The sequence below is a fragment of the Mytilus trossulus genome, chromosome 8, assembly GCF_036588685.1.
Source record: "Mytilus trossulus isolate FHL-02 chromosome 8, PNRI_Mtr1.1.1.hap1, whole genome shotgun sequence".
Lineage (NCBI taxonomy): Eukaryota > Metazoa > Mollusca > Bivalvia > Mytilida > Mytilidae > Mytilus > Mytilus trossulus.
This window is the reverse complement of record NC_086380.1, coordinates 58,057,591-58,073,562: the sequence shown is the minus strand read 5'-3', so window position 1 is coordinate 58,073,562 and position 15,972 is coordinate 58,057,591. Positions and strand designations below refer to the sequence as shown.

Genomic DNA, 15,972 nt, shown 5'->3' with positions numbered 1-15,972 from the left:
AAGCCATTCAGTGATCTATAGTTGTTAATTTCTGTGTCATTTGGTCTCTTGTGGAGAGTTGTCTCAAAGGCAATCATACTACATCTTCTTTTTTAATATATACTAACCATTTCAGTGTAATTAAATTAGTTATAATTCTGAGAACTGATTTTAATTTCGCCGCTCCTTCCAGCATGCCATCTAATACTTGTGTAGAACTATTCTGTATCCTTGTGTTCAGTCGAGCATGAAATTTACTGTCTTTGAGCATCTGTATAGCCTGCTCTGGATCCCCTTCCTGATCAGTAGCATCAATTAGTCCTTCCCATTCATCATCACTACAAACCTCCTACAACAGCAAACATTTCTTGTCTTTTTTTTTATTTTGTGCTCTGGACATTGAAAAGAAACTTTACATTCAATAACAATGAGTTTAACATGATGTTCTTTAAAAGCTTTGCGTTCATACTGGTGGTAAAATATGAATTCATTGTTTGGGCTATTTCAATTATATAATCCCACGAGATATGCATTTTTATTAATGGGCTGCTTGAAGTCTTTGAATGATGACATAAGAATATCAGCATTTTAAGGGGAAACCGACATCACAATAGGGAAATGTTAACAAAAGATGCTCAAATTTGATATAAGCCTCTCTTTTATTTCTCCTTTTTTTTTACATAGTAAAATGTAATTTAAATTTATCAAAATCATTATTGTATGTCACAGATTCAGCTTGCTCAGTTCTTTCACTTTAATGTAATCGTGTCCTTATTTACGGAAACACTGTTGCTCGTGGTAAAATATTTATTCTAATATGACAACCTATTATCGTCAACCAGTATAATCACAATATATCTGCTTTTAGCCCAAATGCAGTAATACACAAACATTGCTGTTCCGAGTTACAACCATCTTATTTATATCTCAATAATAGTAAATTTGTTTTCAAAACCCCAGTTTACGTAGGCCAATGCTAACGCTCAGGGTAAAATAATCGAATATAAATGCCCAAACAAATCTACGGCTGCCAATGAATTATTTCTTAAGCATAAGGTGCCAACCCATGGTAAAATCAGTTCATGGTGAAGACTGTACAAAACCTTTAATACATGTAATTACAGACTCACCTCTCCATCCAGTTTAACATTTTCAATAGTTTTAGTTTTCTCTTTATTTCTATCTTTCTCTTTATTCTTATCTTTCTCTCTCTCCGGTATCCTGCGTACTGTTGTACGTCCTTCAATCTCTATACTGGGATATTCTTTCTCATAGTCTTTACTTATTCTATCTGGTCTTGGTGTTGGACTTATATTCTGTCAAAATCAAATTAATATTTTACAGTGAAACATACCTCCCATGTAAAATACAGCATTTCAACAAACAGTGAAACCTGTCTTCTATTAACCCTGTGTGAAAGGGAAACATGTTTAAAGTGAACTTCTTTTTTTTCTCAAGACATATATATATATATATTTGATAAATATATTTTCTAAGGGCTGTTTCCTACATTTTATTGGGTTGGGACAGGAAGGCGGGATGATGAGAGGCACACAATTTAAATTAATATGGGTGGTTGCATTTATAAGGATAATGAGTAAACTGAAAATATCAATTATTTGGATGGTTGAGGTCTTAAAAAAGTGTGTCCCATTCCTCTTATTCGTCTAATTCTCAAACAGTCCTTAGATATTTTAAACAAATTTTTGTCAATAAGTAAGAAAATCATCAGTTAAGATAATAACATATAATTTATAAAACAAATGTAAAGAGAATTTGTTTTTCTGTCTAGTAATTATCAACTTATTTTAAACAACAATGTTTATTGTCATAAATAAATATATATTCAAATCTATCGCTAATATTACTGTATGTATGTTTGATGTGTTGTATTTGTTGTAAATCTTGAAAATAATAAAAATTTAAAAAAAAAAAATTGTTTTAAACACATGACATATAAAAATGGTAGACGTTGCTAGAGTTATATATATATATTCTTAGTTTCTAAATTGTTTTTTTATTTTTATTTTAGTTTTGGAAATAGGTATATCCTGTTCCATACAAATATCTATATCATGTCAGTTTAGAATTTAAATACTACACTAGCCATTACAGTACACAATATATCTTGGTCAATCTTAACTGAACCCTGTGTTAACATGTCTAAATGTGAACTTGTTTTACAAATATATTCAAAAATGTTTCAAACCTAGCCAATCCTGTACACAAAATATTTTGGTGAACCATTGGGTGAAACAGATAACATGTCTAATGTGAATTTAATTTACTTTTTATATACAGACATATTACAAAGCTAGCCACTCTAAAGTATTTTGCCCAAATATAAATAATATTATACATCAACATGAATTGGTACTTTACAAAACTAGCCTTTCCTACATAACAAAATCTGAAACAGACACTTCAATAGTATTTCAAAATCTAATTAGCAGAATAATAATTTAAATAGACTTATTATTAGTGAAATTACATTTAAAAATTGGTAGAAAATTTCCTTTAAATACTTAGACTGCCTATCTGGGTATTAAATAATAAATTTCATTCTTAAAAAGCTGTTGACTTTAATGAATACAACCTGATGATGAATAGAGTTCTATAATTCAATCTTACTACTTAAATTACCTCCACCAATACTTATGAACAGTTTTCATCAACTTGATTCAAATTTCAAAATGTAAAAGTCCATCACTTTTTTTTTAAGGTGGTACCCAATACTTTAACTAGAATTAATTTGGCTCGTTTAATTTTCATAAAATTTTGTCAAAGTATTTATTTTGACACTTTCACAAAAATATAAAAATTTCAAAAATTTTGAACCAACCGTTTTGTCAGAAAAAATACACTGGTTATATAGCAATTTGACAAACACCAACTTTGATCATTGAGAAGCTTAATATTCACTTTACAACACAACGTAATTAAAACCTTTATCTGACTTTACAGAGTTATCTCCCTGTAGTGTTAGGTACCACCTTAAATATTATTTATTTAAAGCAGACAGGTGCTACCTTAAATTTCTCATGTGTAATTCCAATAACATACTAAAGTATTTATGAAATATTGTATCTAAATCAGCCACGAAATGACAACAACAAATTTAGAGTGCATCATGACTTACTGGATAGGAATCATTCTTCTTCAACTAAAAACATATAATCAATTATAGAGTGTATGTGTATATATATGTCTATATGCGTACATAAGTGAAGGATAAACACACATGAAGTATAAAATTTCATAATCAGGTTAGTCCAAAATTTATTTATTACACATTCAGTCTTTAAATATGAATGTCTACCTGCTTTCGAGTCAGTTTAGATCTATAGTAGAATCTTCATGTATCTGTGCTCAAAGGAAAGATCATGACAAAACATGTCAATAGAAGATAATTAAAAGGATGAGGTTATAAATAGAACAAGAATGTATGGTTTGTTGTACTAGTAATTCCATACTGGTATTGGAAAGAATTGGAAAGGGTGAGAATAAGGTGTCTAACAGAATTGAAAGGCTTTCACATTTTAACCTTATCACTTAAAAGCAACTGACAGAATATGAAGTAACTCTCTTGTGATGAACATTTTCAAGTTCATTCATTCAAAGTATCATCAACAGGAAGCATGGGTCTGACAAATTTTTATAAGTCTTCGACACGAATGTTTCCGTCCCAAAAGTTGAAAAATCTGCAATTTCAATATAAACACATGTGTACACAAACATGATGGTAGTCTCTCATATCAAAAAACAGCTCAAACTCTGGAGGGGAATAGAGGTAATCAGAATAACAGTGATTTTCAATAATCTATCAAAGTCCAAAGCCCGAAATTTCAGTGAAAATAAGCGGAGCGGAACAAAACATAAGCTTTACCTATCATGGTTAACTCACATACCAAAAATCAGCCCAATATCTGAATGCGTTTAGAAAAAAGTTTGTATGATACTGTGATTTTCAACAATTTCTCAAAGTCCAAAGCCTGTAATTTACGCAAAAATTAGTGGAGCAGAACGAAACTTAAACTTAATCTGTAACTCATCATGGTTAACTCACATACCAAAACAAATCAGCCCAATATCTGAAGGCATTTAGAACAAAACTCTGTATAATGGTTTGTTGCTGAGTGACAGAATTACGGAAAGAATAAATTTAGGACAAGGGTAAAACTATATGGCACCAACAACTTCGTTGCGGGGCCATAAAAACTCTACCGCAAAGCAAATTCTGTAAGCTTTCACCATTCCTGTCCCAAGGATAATAGAACCAATTAGACCTTATGCTGGTGTCATTATCTTATATAATTATTAGCAAGTTTACTGCCCATGCCTAGAATAACCTCATTTTCAAGGGAAAAAAGGAAAGGATTACTTAAAAGATAAAACCTACCTCAATTTCTGGCTCTTTATCCTGTTAAACAAAGAGTTATTGTTAGTTTACACTTCAAACTTTAAGCACAACACAAAACATTTATGATTTGTTATTCATATAAAGCTTAATCTTTGATAATTATGTTTTAGTCTCAAATATAAATCAAATTAAAAACTAAAACACTAACTTGCTTATAAATGTTTAGGAGATATTAATTAAAATAAGAATGAATTTTCAAATTATTATAAAATAATCTACAATATGTCAGTTTTATAAGCATGCAACATGTGCAAATTGCTGTACTAAAAATTAGATCTGAATTAGAAATACACAGGGCTATTCCATTAAAATGTTTGTGGAAAAGGGGGAAAGGAAGTTTTATTTTTGACAGTGTTTGTGGCTCATGTCTGGTTGTTTGTTTAATGTATGCAACATTACTTAAAAGTATGATGTTTGTAGGGATATGTACCAAAAAGTCTCTTACTACCCTCCCACACCAATTTTAATGGAATAACTTTAACATAAATAAATAAAGCTATTTTCCTTAACACATATAACCTACTTCACTTAGACTAGCATCCTGCCATTCCTCGGAGTGATGTCTTTCTTGTTCCTGAGGTGGAGGAGTGGGGTCCTTTTCCTTTTCTTTGTCTTTCTCTGGTCCTTTTTTACTTGGACCCCATGCCTCTTTACTAGATGATATTTTTTCTCCATTTGGTGCTGGTGGCTCTTTACCTTTCTATTAAAAAAAAATATTATATGCTATGTTTATTCAGATATCTTCACCATATTTTAAATTATGGAAAATAATACAAAACATATGCAAAGACATTTATTTCTGCCCATACATTTTATATGAAAAATGCAGACATCTTTTAATTTACTGCCTTAATTTTTTTCTTTCAAAATGCCTGTATTTCACAAAACAAGCATACAGACCTATATCTATCAATCTTTTGAAAAATAAATCATTTATGATGAGTTAATTTTCTTTTTCTTTCAGTAACATACATCTTTATGCCAATTATGTACCTTTTTTTGTGATAAAAAAAAAGTTTAAAGATCAGAGTTTAAAAATTTATCAGGTTTGTGCTGACCTTTGACCTTTCAATGTCAATCACAAAGTCAACCATGTGTAGTTGACTTTAATTATGAGATCCAATATATTTCTCTATTTTCACTATTATTTTTTCATGAATGACATGATATAAATTCTGTGCTTATTTTAAAACATTTTTGTTAATACCAAGTATAACACCAGATTTAACAGTATGGCTGAAAAATCCCCCCTCCTCCCCCAAAAAGGTTATTAGAAACTTGAAAATTTACAGTGATTTGAAAATAAGTGTTACCCTAATGCCAATGCAGATGACAAAATCTACAAAATTGTGGTGAAAGATATAAAACACCTGATAAATTTGTAAAAAATAATTATCCAACAGTTAGATGTGGATTTAAGAATGTCAGCCATGTTAGTAGTGCATGGGGAAAACAATTTGTACTTACATATAGTTGTCCATCTGTGTCAGACTATAAGGAATGGCTTAGTTATTAGAATGATATCAATTGTAATCAGACAAAGACTGGGATTCTGTTTTTTGAATTACATATAGAATAATAGGTTGTTTCTTTTTTGATACTGACTATATCATGTGGAATATCTTAGACGAGCCCGTCAGGGCGAGTTAAGAATAAGATATTCCACATGATATAGTCAGTATCAAAAACGAAACTACCTATTATTCTGTTTATCGGTTATTATGACATCACACAATGTATTGCCTAATATTTTCAGTGATACAGCCAGTACGTTGATACTCGAAAATATTAGGCAGTAAGATCAAAGGGAAAATAAACGAATTACCGATAATAATAAATATGGTCATTTCCAGTAAATATGAGATGAATAGTACACATTTCTATTGAGGGGTCAGCTGAGGACCACCTCCTGGTGCAGGTTTAAAGAATCATTGATGGCATTTGGATGTTATCTGCTCTTTGGTCAGGTTGTTGTCTCTTTTAAATATTCCCCATTTCCATTCTTAATTCTATTTCATATAATTGCTTTAAAAATACATCAACTTCATTTGAACTTTGGTGGAAAGTTGCTTCTTTCAGATCATACCACATCTCCTTATTTTTATATAGATGAACAGAGTGTTGGAACAAATTAGAACCAATTATAACTTTTTGGATTCAAACAAAAAGACTCTGATCCAAAAACAAATAAAATATCAAGATTGGATTATAATCCTGAATGATGAACATAACTTGACATACCTTTTTCTCTTCCTCCATAGCCTTCTTACGAGCCTTAGCCAGTATTTTAGAGGTTCCGGGTGGGTGTGCTTTCTCTTGTGCCTGCTTTTCCTTTCTAAACACCATAGAAGCTGTGAGGGGTTGTGTAAAGGGACTTGGTAACTTGGTATCCTCATCTTTAACTAGAAAGGATTTTGTAACATGGTTAATTAATGTAAATTCAAGACAACATGTTTCTTGTTTTTATATAGATTAGACCATTGGTTTTCCCATTTGAATGATTTTATACTAGTCATATTTTGGGGCGATTCATAGCTAACTTTTCATTGTATGGCAAGGCTCTGTGTTGAAGAACATACTTTGATCTATGATGGATTTTCTTATACAAATTGATGGAGAGTTGTCTCATTGGCACTCATTCCACATCTTTTTATATCTAAAACATTGTATCTAACTTATGAAATTAAATTTCAATGATTCCAATTTAAATCATATACATGTAATATGAACTAATAATATGGTTCTCATTTTCCTGAATTTTGTCGCATAATTAACCATATTTCAAAAATTATAATTCCGATTGGCTTATTTCATGTATTTGGAGAATTTGTTATAACCACAGAAATATAATCTTCTTCCACCATGAATATTGTTTAAAAAGAAAATAAATGAATTTTCTGTGAAAACAGTTAAGTAGAAATTGTTGTGTGTATTTGTTACTGTGATTTTTTGATAATAGTGTTAAATGTGAGATTTATTATTGCGATTTCAAAAAAATCTGCATAAAGAAGAGAGGACATGTAATTTGTGTTTAACTGCAATTGGCAATGAATACCATTATTTATTTGAATGCAATTCTTTATTAGTAAAAAATATCAGATATCAGCATATTCCAGACTACTTTGTGAAATATCCGAGTGAAGCAAAAATGAAAGGACTACTGTCATTGACTAATATTAATGTACTTAAAAATGAGTCTTTATTCATTTCAAAGTTAACTAAAATATTATAAAGTAAAGTAATTTTCTATATATTTCATTTCTAAGTTGTTTTATTTCTTTCTTTAATTGTATGTGATTGTATTTTGTAATTTACCTCTTGTTTCACATGTCAATGTGACAGAGTGTTTTTGAAATAAAGCATAATTGTATTGTATTGATTGGACTTTAATTTCATCAAAAACTACCTTGACCAAAAACTTCAACTTAAAGTGGGACAGACGGACGCACAGACAGAAAAATTACTATACCTGTAACTCCATCCCCAACAAATGGATGCATCAGTAAATCTGGCCAGGCCAACCTTGACCTTGGATTCTTTGTCAGTAGACCTTGTAAAAAGTCCTTGAATATTGATGACATGTTTTTAGGCCACTTGACTGGATCCTTAATGATCAGACTAACTAGCTGGAATATACTGTTAGTGTAGAAGGGTGGGGTACCAGTAAACAACTCATACAGGATACAACCTAAAGCCCTGAAAAATATGCAAATTGTGTTAACTAGTGAGTTCATACCATTCTTATAATGCATGTCAATATATACCATGTCTATAATATGCTGTTATTAACATGCCCTCAAAAATGTCCAATATACCTTAAAGCGGGTTATTTTTGTAGGGTGTAAATTTTGCCTTATTTTCGTGGATATAACAAAATTGCCAAAATAAATTCTGTCAATTAAAAAGTGTATATGCAAAAGTATTGATAAAATACTTTGTATACCTTATTCAATGAAAATCAAGAAATTTTACACCAATAAAAATAACCTGTTATACGGTAGTCTTCAAAGCTATGCCTACATTTAAGAATGAACAGTACCTACTCTTTGCTTTGGTTATTTTTAAATATGAAAGTTTCATATACCTTGTATGCTATGTGACCAATTAAAAGCTGACATTTTTTTTCAAGTCTTGACACAATATTCATTTCATAATCTATTGATGTCATTTTCATTTGCTTTCATTCGAAAATGAAAATTATTTATCTCAAGTAAAATGGTGTAATTGAGGACATTGTTATGATAATCTTACATTCATTTGACTTACCGTGAAGGGGAACGTCTTTAATTGCCATATTGGTAAATAAGGTCTAAACAGCTCATAGTATATCTACTTTTTTTAAACAATTATTTTCAAGCAGACATTTTTTTTGTAATCCCTTGTACATACATATCCTATTTTCAACACTTAAAAAGTAGGCTATTATTAAGTACAAATTTACCACAAGTCAGCTGTATGATCATAAGGTTTCTCTTCAACAAGTTCTGGTGACATATACAATGGTGTACCCTGAAACAAAGCATGACAGAAATAAGATAAAATAAACACAATATTCCACACAAAAAGGCTTGTAATTAGATATTTTTTTTATTCTAAATGTTCCCTAGTCTGTATCTGTGTGAAATGGTTGAATTTTAAACCGACATTGCTATGCAGTATGGATTTTGTGCACAGTTTAAGTCCATACAATGATCTATTGTTGCTAACTTCTGCTTCATTATGTCTCTGGTGCAGAGTTGTCTTATTGGCAATCATATCAAATCTTCTTTGTGTTCTAATTTTATATACATATCATACTGTAACATAAGATATTGGACTAAATCAATATCAGAAAAACAGACATTAAAGATCATACTTGAATGGTAATAACATGCTTAGACCAACACAATAAATCCTAAACAAAAGTAGTTCAAATGACAAATGAAGGTCACAGTGATTTTTATCTTGATACTTTACTGATCTACACTCAAGTTTCTGATTTAGTGGTGTTACAATTTCCAAAGTGTATTTGAATTGTTTTTCAAAGAATTCTGCTCAACTGATACTCTGCATGTAGGCTGTCATAAACTTTCAATTGGTTGAGTGTTTATTTGCTTGGTGTTAAGGTCTTCACTGTGACTTTGAGATGAAGAACAGCAATAAAATCATTTGAGATGAAGAACAGGGATTATATAATAAGCCCTGTTTCTTTGCTTATAATGTGTTTTTGGCTGTGCATGTACTGATGTTTGTGTTATGGATGGATACCCCATATCCTTTTTCTACTCATACACTTCTTTACACAGTGACGGAGATATCATCTAGGATATAAACAAATCAAAGTCAATGAAGAAGAAAATGTAGGTCACAAAGACCTAATTTGTAAAGATACCAACTCTAAATATGTATGTCAGCCCTTACAAATTGTTAAAGTGCTTTTCAAAGTCTCATTCAATGGCTACCAGAGCAGAGCTCACCTTGATGGATGTTAGAACCAGAGTGTTAAAACTCATAGCTCTGGCAAATCCAAAATCACAAAGCTTGATTATCCCCCCTTTTCCCAGTAGGATATTCTGTGGTTTCATGTCTCTATGGAGTATCCTGTGTGAGTGGAGATAATACAGAGCTGATACCAATTGACAGGCAATTACCTGTACCTGTAATGATACAAAAATAATTAGATTACGTTTATGTTTTATTAGAATCCACAATTTTGATTGGGCAATAACCATCCCTAGCTATATGCATGTAGGTGTACTCAAAACTTTTTTTAATTTTTTTTTTATTAAAAAATACTCAAATTTTATATTCTATTTCTGTTTAAACTATATATGTCAGAACGACACGAATGGCCCCGTCTCAAAAAGTTGAAAAATCAGCATTTTCATGTGGACACTACTGGTTGTTAGAAGATCCACATTTCTATTCCCCAGTCACCCTTTGGGGAAACCAAAAATAAAGCGTCACAATGATAAAAAATTTCATATATATATATATATAAAGGTTTGAACGTAGTTTTCAATTTAGAGTCGTATATAATATGCGAAATCAAATTTACAGATCTAACATTGTTGGGTTGATGTTAATACGAGTTGTATATACATTATGTACACAGCCATGTATCACCATCATTGATGGCGATCCGATGGATATATATAGACTGCTAATCGTAACACCATGATAAGTACGGGAACATCATTATGGTTGACATCTATATATACTGCTAATCGTAACACCATAATAATTACGGGAACATCATAATCGTTGACATCTATATAGACTGCTAATCGTAACACCATAATAATTACGGGAACATCATAATCGTTGACATCTATATATACTGCTAATCGTAACACCATAATAATTACGGGAACATCATAATCGTTGACATCTATATAGACTGCTAATCGTAACACCATAATAACTACGAAAACATCATAATCGTTGACATCTATATAGACTGCTAATCGTAACACCATAATAATTACGGGAACATCATAATCGTTGACATCTATATAGACTGCTAATCGTAACACCATAATAACTACGAAAACATCATAATCGTTGACATCTATATATACTGCTAATCGTAACACCATAATAATTACGGGAACATCATAATGGTTGACATCTATATAGACTGCTAATCGTAACACCATAATAATTACCAGAACATCATAATGGTTGACATCTATATAGACTGCTAATCGTAACACCATAATAATTACGGGAACATCATAATGGTTGACATCTATATAGACTGCTAATCGTAACACCATAATAATTACGGGAACATCATAATGGTTGACATCTATATAGACTGCTAATCGTAACACCATAATAATTACGGGAACATCATAATGGTTGACATCTATATAGACTGCTAATCGTAACACCATAATAATTACGGGAACATCATAATGGTTGACATCTATATAGACTGCTAATCGTAACACCATAATAATTACGGGAACATCATAATGGTTGACATCTATATAGACTGCTAATCGTAACACCATAATAATTACGGGAACATCATAATGGTTGACATCTATATAGACTGCTAATCGTAACACCATAATAATTACGGGAACATCATAATGGTTGACATCTATATAGACTGCTAATCGTTACACCATAATAATTACGGGAAAATCATAATGGTTGACATCTATATATATATGTTAATTAAGAAAATACCTGTTCCTCAGGCAAACTTCCATCATCTTCTAAAATCTGGAATAATTCTCCTTCAGCATAATCTGTCACAACAACAACCTATAAATAGATGAAAAAGACTTATTTATTAACATCAATAATCAAAATATAACAATGGTACACATTTTAACAGCTGATTTTTCACAGTGGCAATCCTTTTTAATCAATTTTCACAAATTTGAAAAAAATGATATAGATATAGGAAGATGTTGTATGTCAGAGTGCCAATGAAACAACTCTCCATCCAAGTAGCAATTTATTAAAGTAAACCATTATAGGTCAAGGTACAGCCTTCACCACAGATATGCATATTTAGAACAGGAACATGTTAATGTAATATGAATATCATACCTCTTTGTCAGTTTCAAAACTGTCCAACATTTCAATTATATTTGTATGATGTAAGTTTCTCATAATCTCTATCTCTCTTCGTAAGTTTCTCAACTCCTTTTCTGGTTTTCCTACTTTTGGAATGAATTTTAAGGCCACCACCTAAAATAAATACAAGATATTATTTTACTGGATATTACTACATAATTGTTATTCTAAATTGTGAAATGGATAAATTCTGAAGCTCTTCTATCTTTATAAATTCAAATATATGCATGGGTTATTCTTTTTTTTTTTAAATAATTCAGGTGGTACCTAACACTTCAGGGAGATAACTCTGTTAAAATCAGCTAAGTGCATTGATGAGTAGATGACATTGTATTGTTAAGGAAATATTAAGCTTCCCATAGATATTTTTCTGATAAAGTGGTTGGTTTAATTTTTTTTAAATTTTTATATTTTTGTCAAATGGTCAAAGTAATATTTTGTCAAAATTTTATCGAAATTAAACGAGCCAAATTAAGAATTGTCAAGGTGTTAGGTACCACCTTAAGATGATTGATTGTTGCTTTGATAAGGTTCATTTTTTAATGATTTTATATCGTCAAACATGTGCTTGTTATTTGCATCATTAATATATTCCATCATGTTATATAAAATTGAGAATGGAAATGGGGAATGTGTCAAAGAGACAACAACCAGACCAAAATAAAAAAAACACAACAGCAGAAGGTCACCAACAGGTCTTCAATGTAGCGAGAAATTCCCGCACCCGGAGGCGTCCTTCAGCTGGCCCCTAAACAAATATATACTAGTTCAGTGATAATGAACGCCATACTAATTTCCAAATTGTACACAAGAAACTAAAATTTAAATAATACAAGACTAACAAAGGCCAGAGGCTCCTGACTTGGGTTAAACATGTTTGTGAGATCTCAACCCTCCCCCTATACCTCTAACCAGTGTAGAAAAGTAAAAGCATAACAATACGCACATTAAAATTCAGTTCAAGAGAAGTCCGAGTCTGATGTCAGAAGATGTAACCAAAGAAAATAAACAAAATGACAATAATACATAAATAACAACAGACTACTAGCAGTTAACTGACATGCCAGCTCCAGACTTCAATTAAACTGACTGAAAGATTATGATTTCATCATATGAACATCAGGCACAATCCTTCCCGTAAGGGGTTTAGTATCATACCGTCATAACATATATGAGAAGAACATAACCCGTGTCATGCCAACAACTGTTTTTAGAATAAATGTGTTTAGTTCCGACGCAAAGACCTTATCAGTGACTCAATATTAACGCCAAAATATGCAATCTTTAATGACTTGACAACAGTATCGTAATTATATCCCTTCTTAATAAGTCTATTCAAAGGTTTTGTAAGTTTATGAGGTGAATACTGACACCTTTGTGCTTTATAAAGAATATTTCCATAAAAAATTGGATGTGAAATACCTGAACGTATAAAAAGTCTGCATGTTGAGCTAGTCTTATGTATGCTTTTCTCCAACTAAAATAAAATCAAAATCATCTACCACAAGCATTTACATTGCTCTACAAACCTTTAATATAGAAAGGTATTAAAAAAGATGCAGTTGATAAATTTTTGCAATAATTATGTCTTTTCTTACATTGACACACACATTTTCTATATGGAAATGTGTTGTGCATGATTTTTATGTGTACTGAAGACATGTTTTTACCTGTGATGAAAACTTTTTTCTCCCTTTATACACTTTACCAAAAGATCCTTCACCAATAATTTCCAGAACATGATAGTTGTCCATTTTCTATTTATTCTCTCTGGAAAAAAGGTTAAATGTATAATTAGGCAATATAGGAAAGGTGTACTGACATAATAATCCAAATGTAGCTTTCCTTAGTAGAAGCCATATTAGCTATGTGTATCAGCATGATCAGTGAGAAAAATGTAAAAGCATAAATATATAGTATATATACCAATACACATAATTAACAGTGCCTGGTGATGTTTTATAGCCTGACCAATTTCGGTCCAAAAAGGACCTTCATCAGAGGCAGAATACTATATATTTATGTTAAATGTATAATTACTTTTGATAACTAATGTTTGTACCCTAATAAACTATTTTCATATAAATTTCTATTTTTTTTTACTCCAGATTTTATAATTTTTAAACAGGTAACATACTCTGTAGCTAATGACAATGTTAATGAGCTTGTACTTTATACCAATCCATACCATTATGCTTTTCTCCATATCTCAAATACTAAAGAATGATTTTTTCAGTAGTTTAAGCAAGAAAAAAACCAAGAATGTGTCCATAATACGTCTAGTACAGGGATGTCCCACTCACACTATCATTTTCTATGTTCAATAGACCATGCAGGTCTGACCTTGAAATTGGGATCAAAACGCTAATTTGACATTTAATCAACTTCATCAAAAACTACATTGTACCCTAATCAAAAACCTTAACCTTAAGCGGGACAGACGTATGAACAGATGCACATACTAGGAAACATAATGCCCCTCTACTGTAGAAGTTGGGACATAAAAAAGAAGGAGGTCTGGTCAGAATTATAAATTATCACTAAGGCCAGTCCATGAGTCCTGGACTCATCAAAATCTGTCTGAACTTATCATTTCCCAAACTGGTGAGTCCACAGGTGCATCAAGATTGAAATATTTTGTATAAACTGAATACAGTTAAACACAAATATCATCATTTTATAGCTTTAGTTTAAAAGATCTCTGAATTTAATGTCATTTCATTGTTGTGGTAGGCCATAGAGACTAAAATATTACATTATATTGCAATAAATTATCATCTTCTTGCTGTTGGACTCACCATGGCCAAAAATGACGAGTCCCTGGACTTGCCTTCAAAAATCCTTAGCGAGAACCCTGCTGAGGTTTATAGTTGATACAATGAAGATATAATTCCAAGTCTTACAAAATGGTTTATTTACTTCAATAATGTAATATATGTTCCTTATTGCAATTAATCAAGTCTTAGTGTAATTTTTACTTGTTACTTTTTCAGTGCTCCAGCTAGAATTCAAAAGGGGCAGGGTGCCAGTGGAGGGCAAGGCACTTTTTTATGATAGGAGAAGGCACTGCTAATTTTTTTTGTCTACGTCCCTGCCTGTATCACAAGTTCACATATTTTTTTACTGTATGTATTGTTCGATTGTCCAGAAATTTGGGTCTGTCAAATTTTAACAGATTTTAAATTTTACTTTGACCGGAAGTGACGTTTCATTGGAAATTGTGGGAAATCATTTCCAAACAAAATAAATTTTCCTCCACTTCAAATGGAATCGTATCTTATTTAATCCTTTCTTTTGGATATTTCTGGAAATATTTTACATCAAAAACCACAAAAAAGGTAGGATTTTGTAACAACGTAAAATTTTCTAACCGGCAATGAAAATTTCTTGTCAAATTACCCAAAAAATTTGCTCTCAAACTCCAGACGTAAAATATGGCTTCAGCGTCATGACGTTGTAGGAAGGCGTCCCAGATTTTTTTTTAAAAATAGCCTTGCCAGACGTCATAATTATTTGGACTACCAAGATACCAAACTCATAAATCGAAACATGATGGCAAGAAAAACAAAACAACTTGCATAAACCCTGTACAAATTATAATTTGTACAAACTTACAAATGATACATCTTGTGCACAATACATATTTAACAAATTTAACAAGGGTGTCGAATTGACTACATCAAGTGCCGAATTAACCAGGTGCCGATTTGACTATACTGGGTGCCGATTTAACTAGAATTCTGAGTGACAGTGTCTTCCCAATCTGGCAATCACTGTCTGTTAGTGTCAGAGCCAGTGAAGCCTTCGTTTTCTAAGAGACAACAATGTATCCAGTGTCTTGGGTGAATGTATATGCATGATCGACAAATTACCTGCCAGGTTAAGAGTTAATTTGTTGTTTTGTCGTTTTTTTTTAGATTGTTTACATCGTTGCTGCTTGTTTCAAGTTCCCCTCTTCCGGAATTCCTGCGCTTGCGTACCTTTGTTGAATTTATTTT

General features: G+C 31.4%; 1 protein-coding gene across 5 annotated transcripts in view; it reads right to left on the bottom strand.

Moving 5' to 3' along the window:
- Positions 1-15,949, bottom strand: part of LOC134681175 (serine/threonine-protein kinase 36-like) — a 49,415-nt gene extending 33,466 nt beyond the window's left edge. For 2 of the 5 annotated variants that reach the window (XM_063540658.1, XM_063540659.1), the window contains exons 1-13: positions 15,847-15,949; positions 13,645-13,744; positions 11,948-12,088; positions 11,579-11,656; positions 9,856-10,035; positions 8,841-8,908; positions 7,869-8,095; positions 6,641-6,801; positions 5,867-5,890; positions 4,923-5,099; positions 4,379-4,399; positions 1,110-1,295; positions 108-328 (exon numbers count right to left, since the gene is read on the bottom strand). In XM_063540658.1, coding sequence (XP_063396728.1) covers positions 108-328; positions 1,110-1,295; positions 4,379-4,399; positions 4,923-5,099; positions 5,867-5,890; positions 6,641-6,801; positions 7,869-8,095; positions 8,841-8,908; positions 9,856-10,035; positions 11,579-11,656; positions 11,948-12,088; positions 13,645-13,728 — 1,568 coding nt within the window. In that variant the 5' untranslated portion in view covers positions 13,729-13,744; positions 15,847-15,949. The remainder of the gene's footprint in view (positions 1-107; positions 329-1,109; positions 1,296-4,378; positions 4,400-4,922; positions 5,100-5,866; positions 5,891-6,640; positions 6,802-7,868; positions 8,096-8,840; positions 8,909-9,855; positions 10,036-11,578; positions 11,657-11,947; positions 12,089-13,644; positions 13,745-15,846) is intronic. The other 3 variants (XM_063540661.1, XM_063540662.1, XM_063540660.1) reach the window with 2 other exon arrangements.
- Between the last annotated feature and the right edge of the window lie 23 nt (positions 15,950-15,972).